The sequence below is a fragment of the Poecilia reticulata genome, linkage group LG2, assembly GCF_000633615.1.
Source record: "Poecilia reticulata strain Guanapo linkage group LG2, Guppy_female_1.0+MT, whole genome shotgun sequence".
Classification (NCBI taxonomy): domain Eukaryota; kingdom Metazoa; phylum Chordata; class Actinopteri; order Cyprinodontiformes; family Poeciliidae; genus Poecilia; species Poecilia reticulata.
Genome location: NC_024332.1, coordinates 16,292,855 through 16,306,996, shown reverse-complemented (window position 1 = coordinate 16,306,996; position 14,142 = coordinate 16,292,855). Strand labels below are relative to the sequence as shown.

The window sequence follows — 14,142 nt, the reverse complement described above, 5'->3', positions numbered from 1 at the left end:
ATATTGGATATTTCTACATCTTTCAGCATGTGATTATGCTACTGTAATAAAATATGGCCTGACACTGACTCAACTTGACACTGACTTCAGAGAGAAAAAACAATTATAATAATTCTCTGTGAAATTTGAGTTATGACCCTGGGTATAGGTCACTCCAAAACGTCGTATTATTTCCTGTCAGATTTGGTCAAATTAGAAGATAATAAAAAATAAATCTGCCTGCGGTATGAATTATTTTTGTCTTAACTGCATTACGGCTGGAAGGTGATGTGTTGTTGTTTGGTTCTTGTTAAAGCAGAACATGAGGATTTTCTGTTTAGTTTATGAAATGTTTCACTTCCTGATTTATTGGATAGATTACAAAAATKTATAGCTGTTTATTTTATTGTTTATTTTTGTCCCTACCACTGTAWATCTACAAWRTGCAGATAACATTTCCATTTTAGCAGCTAATATATGACAACTTTTTTTCTAAAGAATGTCTGAGTATAATGTTTAATAACGAATAAAAATCTGAATAAACCACATCATTTTGATCCATGTCTTTTTTTAATGTTTATTAATTAATTCTAAAACAAAATTACGTAAGCCACATGTTTTCCCTTGTGACATAATTGCACAATAACTGCTTCAATCTTTGCAGATTACACAATTTCTTCATGACAGGTTTTATGCAAACCTATCGGGCTTCTTTTCCAAAAAACTCAGGAAGTGCTAAAGGTTATGTTTAAACATGGGACTTGCTCGAAACAAAGAGTACACCTGCGCATGTTTGCTAGACCCACACGCACACCAAAGCCTCACCGCAAGATGTGGAAGGCAGCAGGAATGAGGCCCCTGAGTGGGGGGAGCAGGAAAGGTGGGTGAGGAAGTGGTGATTTTCATCTACGTACTCCTACGCAGAAGATAAATGTGGGCGGCAAAGAGAAATGCAACATGTTCTCATTTTGGCAAATTTCATGCATATTGTTAGGTTTTTGCCATCGTGCGTAAGCTGCTGCAATGCACATTGGCCTTGATTTTAGTAGAGCTTACATTTGGAAACTCTACAGCATTCTTTCTTTCATTGACACCAAGCAATCACAATGTTGCTATAATAAAAAAAGCAACATTATTATAATAATCATTACATGAAATGACAGTTTATTCATTCTGCACTTCATCAAACTTACAACACAGAAAACAAATATACTACATCTTTCCACTATTACTATTACTACTAATGGTTTATCATTTGTGACTTTTGTATAAAGGAAACAAATGCAACAGAAAAAAAAAATACAAACACACATATATATATTTACATATATATATATACAACTGGAGTTGAGACAATATACTTATCACATGCTTGACTGTACCAAAAATCCATAGCATTATTGGAAAGGCAATATGTAACACAGCTAAACTGAGACCGTTAATGCTGACCCTGAACATAAAGTCCGCCACCAAAGACTCGCGAGTCATTTCCGGTAACAGCCTCATCAGGTGAGAGAAAACGGGTCTTTTTATAACCCCTTAAGCTCGGTTTTTCTCTGTGGTTTGGCTCAGGTGTTGCTGCTGCTATTCTCGGCTGTCACTTTGGAGGAGGCGGCGGAAGTATACAGATAGTCCTTAAACAGGCTCATCACTCGCTTTTTGTACGTCTTTATGGCAAAGAAGTAGATGACGGGATCCAGGCAGCAGTTGATGTTCATTAACGAGACCGTGATCTGTGGATTGGATCGTGAGAGTCGATTACAACAAAGGAGAAACAAAAAAACAACAACAACAAAAATAGTGTGACGTCAACAGCGAGTATGCCTCTTACCTGCAAGGACATCTTAAAGGCTGTGAGTTCCTCACAAGTCGGCTGATGGCTGATCTTTCTGAACATGAACTGCATTATGTTGAGGTGGTACGGGCTGAAGCAGAGGACAAACGTGAGGAGGATGAGGAGGATGATGGTGTTGGCCCTGTGGTTTCGGCTCGTTCGGCCCGTCACAGAGTTCTTCTTGGCCGCATCCCGCAGTTTCAGATTTATCCTAGCGTAGCACGCCATTATGACCGTGAGCGGGCAGCAAAACGAGATAAAGCAYGCCAGGAGTAAGAGGTAAGGGGTGTGGCGGGAGCCCTCGAAGTTAAAGTACTCCATGCAGGTCCGCTTATCGCCCCTCACGTGCAGCATGCTGCGGAATAACAGTGGGGAGACCTCCAGGGACACCAGAAACCAGACCAGGCAGCAGACCCTGCGGACAACTTTCGTGCTGCGTAAGCACTGCAGGCGGTGAGGATGCACCATGGCGAGGTACCTGTCCAGGCTGATGCAGGTCATGAAGCCGATGCCTGTTGGAAATGGAGAGGTTTGGCATCGGATTAAAAACAACCACTTGCAGAAGCAGTTTCGCAATSTAGTCCCTTTAATTTGGTCCTATAGCTGAGCCACTTTAACATAAAAACAAAGTAATCTCTTGTGGTAWRAAGACGCGTGGAGCTTCGTGTTACCTGCATATGTGTTTGCAAAGAAGAGAAGCGTGGTGAGTCTGCAGAGGAGGTCACCGAAGGGCCAGTCAAAGTGACGGATGTAGTAGGTGATTCTGCCTGGCAACGCCAGCGTGAAAAGAGCATCRGACAGCGCGAGGTTCACCAAGTAGATGGACGTGGAGTTGAACTTCTGCTTCCTCTGGCAGATGACACARAGCACCAGGCAGTTCCCACACACACTGATGATAAAAACGACAGAGTAGAAAATAGGGAAGAGGACCACCGCGGCCCTCTGGTAGACRAAGACGTCACAGCTGCTGCCGTTCGGAGGGGCTTCGGTGGGACCCGAGGTAAAGTTCTCAGCAGCCATTTCAACCTGGACAAGAAAGAAAGAAGAGCATGGTTAATGATGCATYCTTTCGTGGACTGAAGCGAATAAACAAAAGAGCAGTCCGCCAATTAAGATCAAGTCAACACACAATACTTACAAGGATCTGGGAAGCAGYGGAGGTATTTCACTGTCACTGCTGCTGAGGGTTTGTGTTCAGCTTTTACTGTGAGCTGAGAGGCTTGAAGCGCCTTTATAACTGAGCCATATGTAYGAAGTGTTAAAATCCCACCTCTTCTCTTCATCCAGCCTTTCAAGCTTTGTCACGTTATCCACAGAAGTTAGTTGGCTCAGTGCTACAGGCGGGGCACACACACACACACACACACACACACACACACACACACACACACACCCACACACAGATATAAACTGTGTGTGGAAGTAGAAGTACAACACATCAACTTAAAACAAGTTTTACAGAATTTCACATTCCCAACAGCTGCCAAAAAGGCACTCAGTACAAAAGGTGTGCACACATCAAGAGAACCATTAATTTCACGTCTATGTTTTTGTATTGTTGCAAAAACCAGGAGTAAGTACCCCTGTGAGCCACATTATAAGTGCAACTGGTGTTCCAGTTCAACCAGTTGGATTTGTTAAGGATTTTTGCCTCACTGGTCATTCGAACTGCAGTTTGCAATACGAGCTAATAACAGTCTTGGTTTATTTTTATTTTTTTTCTGTCTGCTTTACACTTTCAGACACAGTAGAAGCACGTTAAGAAACCGAGGTTCTACATTACTCTGTGTATAAGAAAGACTTAATGTGATGGAAAAGTTCAAAATAGCAGCAGTTCTGTTTATTATTTAAGGCAGTCATATTGAATTTTTAGGTTGGGTTTGGTGAGAAACCTACGACCTCTGATCACCTTTTCTTGAAATTCTGACTGCTAGGGATCTCACCCAGTGAACATTTGGTTCATAGACATCTCAGAGAACAACTTAGTCTAAATTAGATAGACAATTAATTTAAATGTGAACATTTTTAGAATTGTTTTAGACCATCTAAACCCTATTTTAACATAAGAATAAAATAAGATCAGTACTGTGCACATAACAACTCTTTGGACTGAATCAGTTTTTGGCTTTAAAATAAGGAAATACGCAGAATATTTGCGACTCGTTGCAATTCTCTGACTAAAAAAAAAGAATGAAATGAAGCAATGTTTGAGTTTGCGTTTAACATCTTTCTATGATTTACAGACGTTTTATGGGCCTTATGAATTTTTAATTCTATATTTAAGCCTAAATCACTTTTTAGACCAGACAGTTTTAATGACCCCACCATTAGGGGGTCTCTTTCTGAGTGTTTGGAACCTGCTATAAGTGGCATGAAATGCACCCGGGCCTGGTGTGCTCCTGCCTGGTGGAGTGGTGGCTCCTCTGGTCAGTGGGGAGTTCACTGGAACCACTGCTTATGTTTGGGTTCRGTGATGTTTGTTTTTTGCACAGCATGTTGAAGTGTTTCTTTGATTCGCTCATGCATGTTTGAGGTATGCTTCAATCTCCGGTGGCAGTCTATTTACCCACACCTCCACCTTGGAGCTGCAGGCTCCAACCAAGTTTTTTGCCTCACAGAGCATCCCTACTCCTCCAGGAGGAGGAGCTGCTACTCAGGTCCTCCAGACTAGTGGCAGCAGCAATTGGCAAGCGCCTGTTGGAACTGTGCATCTGCTGAACTCATCACAGAAATGACTTCTCAGTCCAAAGCGCCTAAGAACAATAGTAAACAGCATAATGGAGGAGGACTGTTTTTCTGAAGGGGGAGCAACGGAAAGAGTGGCGCTTCTTAAAGAGAGGCTGATTCCAAGGGATCAAATTTCAACGTCACATTTGTTTTAAGTTATGTTTGATATATGCAGAATTTTTATTACAACTGATGGTAACATAGTTACTTAATTGTGGTATAAAATGGCACAATGTACATGGAACATACATAACGCTGCCCCTTTAAATATTTAAATTGATAAGGGAAGCTGATGGTTTTAACATATAACTCAGGACACCACAAGTGAGCTGATATCAAAAACTGCACTCTGTTCTTCTCTATTGTTGAGGTCTACCATTTGATTTTCACTACAGCTAACTGTTGGTCTGGGCTCTGAGGTTTCAGACAGAAGTTCTCGGCTTCACAGTCTAACCTCTGAATGAACTTTGCTTGGACGCCGACTCCTGTTTAGAGTCATTTCTGTTTGTCTCCAGTGTTTTTGTCTGCTGAAATATGGACTCCAAAATTTTTAAAAATCATTAGGAAATTGATGATCAGCAGGAATGCTTTTTTTTTCAGTTCATCACAGATGTTTTCCCTTGTTGACATCATGTTAATTGTTTATTTCTAAATGCTTATCCCTCAAACTGTCARAAGTTGAACTTATAAATGTACTTAAACCTCTGTCAATACTCAGTTATGTTCTTCTGCTTACATTGCTTCTTGATTTTGTACTAAATGTTGTTCACTGCGCTTCTACAAGCCCAATACAAGACTTTGTTGACATAATATCACAATAACAATAGAAATTTGTACGTTACCTGCGTGTGTATTTGCAGAAGACAGAAATGCGGTTGCAGAGAAGGTCACACAGTGATTAAAGCCATGGATGTGGTGAGGAACTCTGCTGAGAAGCACCAGTTTGATCAGATATCAGAGTGACTCTGCTTCCTCTGGCAAATGACGGTTTCAGTCACTGCTGTTCCTGTGGTGTGTCTTTTCTGGGACCCCAAAATATTTCCTCATGAGCGTGTTTTTTATGTCATCATATTACCAAAAAGGATAACGTTTCACTTTCTGGTTTTATTCCAGATGATAGAGATCTGAAACATTCGTGCAATAATAACTTTTCACTGTCTGWATGCATTTCACAATTAAATTAAACTTGAGACTCTTTACGGTTGTGTAAATTTGCTTCATATCCTCCTAAATATTCTTTTTGCATCACTTAAGGCTCATATTGAAGCTTTTTTTCTCACCAAAACACGTCAGTTCAGGAGTCCTCAATATAAATWTCAYAGATATACTGTCATCCTGTTTTRAAGATATTGAAGCTCCCAAGCCTGAAAACACTGTTGTGGGAGTATGAGGTTTGTTTGGTACCAGGCATCATTGGTGCACTTTGATAAAGTCACGGCAATAGAACATTATTTGGAAAGTTTCAACTAACCAGCACCCAATACGTCTCCCAAGTAGACTATAATCTTAAGAATAATTGGGGAAATTTTGCAGACAGCAGGGCATTTTGATGAATTCTCAAAAGGATAAAGATTTCAGAGTATAAAAAGTAAGGAGTAAGTAGTTAAGTATTGTGAGGGGAAACCCAGAAAGTTTAGTCCAAGTTATACACTGTACATACAGTCTTAGCAAGTACTAAGAAAGGGGARGTAAACATATGCAGTTAAAATAAGATTTAAAGATTTTGTTTCATTATTTTGGCATTTAGTAAATATAAATAATGTTGATAATCCAATGTGACTTACAACAGGAAACTTGGAGTTGGCAGAGAGTAAGAACGTCTGACAACTCAGTGCTTCCTCTTTTATGCAAGTTGTGGAGCATGTGCCTCTTTATAGTATGTATGTAAACTTTATCTAAATCAGAAAAACTGACGACAGGAATGAATTCAAGAACACTACTTGTTTTCTTGGATGTCAATACACCATTGACATGGAGCGCATTTATGCAACAAGGTACTTTTTAATTTTCTYTACATTTTCCCACTAACAGGTTAGTTAGTCTGCTGCAACTGCAGAAGCACAGACCTGCTTTGCATGATGGAGACGGCACAGCATTGCATCTAACCTCCAGTTAGTTCTYCTTTGAAGAGCATATCTGATCTAAGCCTGGAGAAATAAAGAATATAATAAAAAGCATGATAAACCRAAACGTTTTTTGTCAGACACYAGCYAAGTAGAAACTCCCACAATAAGACTAGTAGAGACCTCTAGAGTAAAGAATTGGAAAAACACCACAAAGAAGGTATATGCATTCTCYACTGATCTCAACGGGTTTTCAACAAAAACAAGTCCATCTGTTTAACATAAAAATATCATGTGCAGCAGTAAAAAGCAGTAAGTGTAGCACTTTTTTTTTTGGTGGGGAGAAAGGTTAGATGGAGAGATAGTGAGGTTTTATATTAAGTTCCTGTCACTGAGGTTTCTCAAGCTTGCAAGCTGTAAAGTCGTGTTGAACGCAGGCAGCTCCCTGGCGATGCTGGTGGAAGATAYGAGAGGAAGCCGAAGCATTATTGGYATCTGTAAAAGAGTTAAAACCGTCGCCACCGTTCTGTGATGTGTGGATGAGTCACCAACAGTCAGTGTCACATTTACATAGACATCTCAACCACCGGCACAACAATCAAAATGCGAAAATACGCTAACGGTGAAAAAAGAGACCCGTTTTTTTTGTGTGCTTTTTTTTACCTTCCCATTAAGTAGCTCTGACTTCTGAGAATACTGATAGATGTAGAAATACGGTTGTGTAAGTTTGCTTCATGTAAGAAAGTCAGGCAGCCGCAATGTGGGGCCTCTTGTAGCAGTTTGTAAGCTTATTAAAAATGCGGAGACGTTACAAGAAAATTACTTAAAATACGAGTCAAACTATGACTGAACAAMAGAAAAGATAAGAAGTAACTCAATATGCCACAACTGGAAAACTCCAGATCATATCACATTATTACTGTACTTGCCAGAGGTACTTTCCCATTAAACCAAACAATTCTGAGTAACCTATTAAAACCAGGAAATGCAAAGTTATTAAGTGTAAGATTGATATGYTAATGCATCTGTGGCAGCCAAAGAGACTCTTCTACTGTGCAGGGCATCTCAGGATTAGGACATAACAGGGGATCTTTGTGTAAAATTGACTTTTTTTTTAGCTTTATATCATGTTATAATGTGATTCCCTCACCATACACATACTCAGAGTGCTGCTTTGATCAGTTCATGCATATTATTCATGCACACCACCTATTTAGCCAAAGCTCCACCTTGAAGCTTCAGTTCCCAGMTGAGTTCCAACCACTCAAAGCACTTCTCTTCTCTTCTCCACACACAGCTCCACACACCTCCATCAGACTAGTGGCAGCAGCATGTAGCAACACCTGGAACTGGAACTGCATGTCTGCGGAGCTTTTATCAACAAACTACAACGCTCCAAAGAACGGTCAAYGATGGATGGCATGGAGAAGTACTGTTGTGATGACGTGGTGAAAACAGAGTGTCAGAAAGGGTTAGAGTATTTTTTTAAAGAGACAGAAATSAATTTCAAAGCATCAAACGATGTGAAGTGAAGTTTAGTTTAATAAACAGCGTTTTTATAACAACTGGACGTAATATAGTTGTGCTATAAAATGGTGAAATGCGCCTAAAAAATGCATAATACCCCCCTTTAAAACCAATATTTATATTCTTCTGCTGAAAAAGAAGCAGAAGAATATAATATATGGACATGACACAAGACCATCTAAAGGATGKTCTTGTGTCATGTAAATTCAGTGACATCATTTCATGTGTTTAATGAGAGTAAGTCTACTTTAAACATACTCAAAAATCTAAATTTAAAGAGGATGTTGTTAAAAAGATAGCCTTTGCTGTTTTGTTTTTTTATATATAAAAAATGGGACCTYATATTGAAATTCTGAATAAACTGAAACTACTGATAATTTTTTTTCAAATAAATTAAATTAGCTACCATTACAGATCTTCTTTTGAGATTTTTTATTCAACGTGATATACTGCAGTCTTAAAAGAAGAAAACAAGAAACTTTATTTTGATAAACATGTCATTCAAGAAGTACTGCGTAGTTACTTTATCATCTCTTTTGAACGGAGATGATAAAGAGAGGCTTGTAATCTGAAGACAACAAGCCTCCCTCTCCCCCCAAAAAACAGAACTTTAAAAACATTACATGAAATAGGAAATGCTAAAATAAATGCTCACTTAACTTGTTGTCTAGTAAGCAGAAGACAAGAAAAGCACACTGATGTGAGAAAATGATTTCCCCTTTCTGAAGAATTCAACTGTTTTATTTTCTCACACTTAACATTTCACAAGTGGAAACTAATTTTAATATTATTTAATAATAACAAAACAAAAAGCAGAACAAAAGCAGTTTCAATTGACATTTTCCCTTTTTTTTAAGAGGAAAGAACTAATACGTCTTATAAAACAAAGCACATCATAACGCAACGTAAAGTAATTTAATATAAGAGGAGAAGCGAACACATTAACGATTTTCAGTCTCTAAGGCAAAAGGCTCTGCAAATCACACTGAGAACAATTAACTTCCTCTGTCACAAAAATTAAAGATAAAGCTCTGGAGACTTAATTTGACTCAGTTCAAGTCAAAGTTTATGGTTCAACAAGAAGAAGAAAACGGGTCTGAAAAGCCTGATTTAAAAGGAATTCGTTTTTACTTTAATAAATGGAGTCGTCACTTGAAAAATGTATTTTGTACCTAATGACGTCATTCTCATCTCATATTGAAAACACATAAAGACAAAACGGCGAAAACAAGCAAAATGCAAGGGGAAAAAAAACAACTTTTTCACAAGGCTGCACTATGATAAATCCTCTTCTACTTCACATGTGGCCTTTTTTTTCTGCTACTACCTTTACTTTTTCTCCTCACATTTGACCCGGTGCGCTCTCTCTCTCCCCTGTACCACCAGGACAACAGTAGAAGTACAGTAGAAGCCTTCGGTGCTGTAGTATCTCATCGCGTGTCCTCGCTGAAGAACGTCACACAAGCGTAATTTAAAAGGATGGCTGCTGGATCAGCAAAAGGTCACTAATTGTCACCAGTCAAATGCAGTTATAATACAGCTCACTTAGGTCACGGCTAAACACTCCATGCAGACAGTGTCACCTACAGGTTAGGAGCCTGCTGCACTTAAGGCCTGCATTTCATGCTCCATTAATTCTGTGCCCAGAGTTAAACATCTCATACCAAGTGAACGGTGCTGTGGAAAAAGGAAAGGACAGCCGTCTGTTGGGGCCCCACCAGGCGTCCCGTAGGGTCTCTCGGTGTTAAATGCTGCAGCGTCCTATGACGGCATGGAAAGAATGAGACGATTGTTGCTCCTCGTGCACGCTCCCCGCAGTTACAGGGGTAAAAGTTATGCAAATGACTTCAGTTTAAAATATGAAACAAACAATAAATAAAAAAAAAATCAGCCAGAATCTATGCTTTTAATCCAGTAGTATATAAAGCTGCTTTGAATGACTTTTGCAATTTAATTTTGTTTCCTGAGAAGTCGCCTCAGGAAGCGTGTAGTGAAGTGTTTTGGAGTTTTACGGGTTGATGGCTGTGTGACATGAAAGGTCTTAGGAAATTGAAAGTGACGACCCAGCATGGGACACGCATGGAAGTCACTTCTCAGAAATGTGACCTTTTTCTGGATGTTAAGTCAGGGGTGGGCTAAAAAAAAATAAAAGAAAAAGAAAAAAAACATGTAGGTGGTGGGAGGGAGAAGGGTAGAGTAGAACAAACTGATTTGAAGAGAGTTATACAATAGTGAATGGTGCAGTTCAAGCCCATGGAAGAACAACCCCGGAAGGCATATCGCTTTAAAGGCACCCTCGTGTTGGAAGGGAGACCAGTGGTGTGTTGGTGAGCCAAACTGGGAATGACTTCTGGTGTCCACAACATGTGTGGAAAAGCCAGCGTGGTTCCACAAACCGGTGCCTAACCAGATCTGGAGTGTTTTTTTACTGCCAAAATGAATTCTGTAAGAAATCCACCCAAAACCATCCCCACCCCTCCTATCACCGCACGTACACTCCAACTTTGGGGTCAGTTTATCACACTAACTTGGCTGCTCCTGTTGGCTAAGGCAGCTGGGAAATAAAATCAGAACTGAAGGAAATTAATAGATTCTCAGCACAGGCGTAGCTCAGTAAAATTAGAATTTAATCAAAAATGTAGTTTATTTCAGTAATTCCATTCAAAATATGAAATGTCTATGATTTTCCAAGGGTTTATTGATGTTAGATTTGATCATTAGGACTTCAAGACAAAAAAAAAAAAATCAAATAAAGAACTGCTATGACAATGTTAAGTCTGCATATTTTCCACAATAGGTTGATGCAAAAGAAGATGGCTGTCCTTAGAGTGCTTTGTCTAAGAATGTAAGACAAGAGAACATTTAGTGGAAGGAGAAAAAGTATGAGGCAAAACCCATAGTTATCCCGCACAGATGTGTCAAGGACATGATTTGCAACTGTGCCATCATTTGTATTAAACCTGTTCTGAGCCAAAGAAAATGTGAGAAACATCTTACCTATGTAGAGGGGGAAAAAACTTAACTGTAGCTCAGTTTGTAACAGAAAGGCTGCAGAAAAAGTTTGGTTCCTGAGGGCCAACTTCATCTGAGGTCATGGTGCTATATTGGAGCACTTCTATCTTTTACAAATCTTTATGGAAATTCTGATTTTGTTCCCCAACAGAACCTGGCACCTGCCCACACTACTAGAGGTAGCAACAATGCAGATGAGGTGAAGAGTGCTGTTAAAGCAACTTGGGCTTTCTTAACTTCTCAGAAGCGCCACAGCCTGATCTCCATGCCATGTTGTATTGCTGTAGTAAATAATGCAAATACTGGCCTGTATGAACTACTAAGTACATATAGTGCACATCGAGATACTTATTTTCTAAGTTTTAATAGATTTAGTCGATAACATTTTCTCAGAACCTGAATTTGGGGTTTTAAAAATCTGTCAGAGGCAGACATCAGAATAATTGTAATGATAAAAATCGCCACTAGAGGGGGAGCAATCATTATAAATCAGAAAAGAATTCAACGAGTGCTGAAGACCAAACATTTGAGCAAACTCATAATACTTCGGTTAATTTTTATTCATCAGCTCCTGCTCGTGGTTTTGTGTATTTGTCTGTTTAGTAAATGAGTTGCGTGCTTGCTTGTGTGTGTTTCAGTGTGATGTATGCTCGCGCGCGCGCGTGTATGCAGACTGTTGGACATACCGCAGGGGACTCCTGCGTTGTCAGGGGACCTCATGTGGCTCATGTCTGGTCTCATCATCACCACCCCACCCCACCACCCCTACACATCAGCAGCCGCAGCCGCCGCCGCCGCCGCCTGCCTTGCTCAGACCCCGTCTGCTGTCTCACCGCACTCGCGTGAATACTTCACGTTCACACTTTGCTTCGTGTTCGTCACCCTAATCACTGGTGAGCTGTTTGCTGTTTTTCACCAAACACTTTCCGAGCCCCTTCCTGAGCCTTAGCTTCGTCGTGGGGTCGAGATAAAAAGAGGAAGGTTGTGTGCTTTAGAGTAACTTTATTTCTACAGCAGACTTTTTCCAAAAAATGCCCACAATGCTTCCTAGTCCGTCCTGAGCTAATCTTGATCTTGCATGTCATGGTGTTGACACCAGGGCTGGTGGCTAAAAACACACACCAGCTTTCTGTGGCCGGAGAGCTTTCAACTGCTCACAACTTCACACCCGTCAACATGCACAGAAAATCCAATTTTCTAACTTCTTGGTACATAAGCTCATCAGGTTTTCAACTTCAATTAGCGTTCATGTTTGAAAGCAAAAAAAGTAGTATTGGGATTTAGGATAGAGCTTTAGCATTTTAGGACAAAGACTCTCACAAAGCTTCTAAAATTTGAGGATCCGGCTTCTCTTTCTTTCTTCTGCGTTTCACTTCTGCTTTTCAATAGAACCTACTGGGGAAACGATACAGAAGTAAGAGCCTTATAAAAGACTGCTTGCTTCAACATAACAGTACATGCAAAGTGCCATTTTTAAACATGCAAAGTTGGCTAAAAGTGAACTAAATATTTTCAATATTCTACAAGATTTTTTGCGTATTAGTAGGTAGCATTAAAGCTTAATCAGTCCCTCATGTTTATTGACCTTTTTGGTAAAGATATGAGAATAGCTTTGAAGCAAAGTTATTTTGCTATCATAAAATGATAACCGTTTCTTAACCTGTTCTTTTGAGTTTTGTGTGTGTGTGTGTGTGTGCGTGTGTGTGTGTGTGTGTGTGCGTGTGTGTGTGTGTTCTGTAGCTTCCTTCTTTCACGACCTCATGGCTAAAGTTGAATCCTTGACCAGCCTTTATTATCACAGTTAGTTTTTCTGAGCTTTTTAATTGTTGCTCTTACATAGATATGGTCAAGTTGAATGTTGTCTTTTATATATTTCTTTAAAAAAATTAACACATATCAGCCTTTTTATTAAATGGTCTGCTCTCTCTCTTTTTTGTAAGATCATATGCATACCAAGGAAAACAGAAAGCCATGCATAACTATTTTAAAAACCTTCTAGACACGCCAGGACAAAGCAGTAAAGTGTGATTTAGAAAGCAATTATTTTATGGGACTTGTTAAGGGTGTCAATCGATGTGGGTCCTGTGATTTAGTAAAAAAAAAAAAAATTATTAATGCCCGACTTGGAATTTTGTGTTCACTGAATGAATGTGCTTATATATCCAAGTTGAGTTTTTGTTGGGTTTTTTTCAGTGTGACTGTGATAAAATTTTAATTTCTTTTAAGGCTTTTTGCAGGTCTTTACCAGGTTGCTGTATACATATCAGCCACCAAAGTAACATCTTCAATAAATTACAAATTGAAATACAATACTAGCTTTCTTAATAATAAAAATAACATTTCCTTATTGTCCTATGTATTATGTAGCGTTATTGTCATGTGGTCATAGTGAAAGCAGGTCAGTGTAATCATGTTCAGCAGAGAGAAATGCATTCCAGAAAAAAAAATACTTAATGATTATTTCTAACCCTAATCCTATAATATGGACAATATGGATTGAAAGGATACGTAGAAGGACGTGATGATTGCACAAAATGTGCACAGATTAAGACTGCGTAAAAAAAWATATAAATATTACAGTGTGCCTTGTCCTTAACAAACCCAGACTAATGTCCAAATGAAAAAACTCAAGCTGCATACACAAACTTCTGTAAAAATGGCTTTAGATTCTTGTCTTGTACAGAGTAAATTTTCAGACCAATACTATTTAAGTTACTTCTTCTGTTCACCAGCTACGAAACATCATGACTGAGACTTAAGAGCATCTTTGAAATGCTCTGTATGACTAGTTCAGGACATGAAATATGCAAAGTGGTCTTCCAGTTTTGGATTCTGAAGTGTTGTTTTCTCTTTACTTTTCACATCCTCAGAAGAATCAGAAAGGCAGCTGAGCAGCACCATCTTCAGGATTTGCGTCGACATAATGCTTAAAGCGTTAAGTTTTTGTTTAGTTATACTTCTGCCTTTCGTTCGACTATTATTTTTAACAGCTTTTATATA

The 14,142-nt window shown here is 39.2% G+C and overlaps 1 protein-coding gene across 1 annotated transcript; it reads right to left on the bottom strand.

Annotated features, from left to right (window-relative positions):
• Positions 1-574: 574 nt before the first annotated feature.
• Positions 575-5,633, bottom strand: LOC103479168 (G-protein coupled receptor 183). The gene is made up of 5 exons (XM_008433448.2): positions 5,383-5,633; positions 2,952-3,147; positions 2,485-2,839; positions 1,811-2,325; positions 575-1,712 (listed from the first exon to the last, which is right to left on the bottom strand). The coding sequence occupies exons 3-5, from the start codon at positions 2,831-2,833 to the stop codon at positions 1,548-1,550; spliced, it is 1,029 nt and encodes a 342-aa protein (XP_008431670.1). The 5' UTR covers positions 2,834-2,839; positions 2,952-3,147; positions 5,383-5,633; the 3' UTR covers positions 575-1,547.
• Between the last annotated feature and the right edge of the window lie 8,509 nt (positions 5,634-14,142).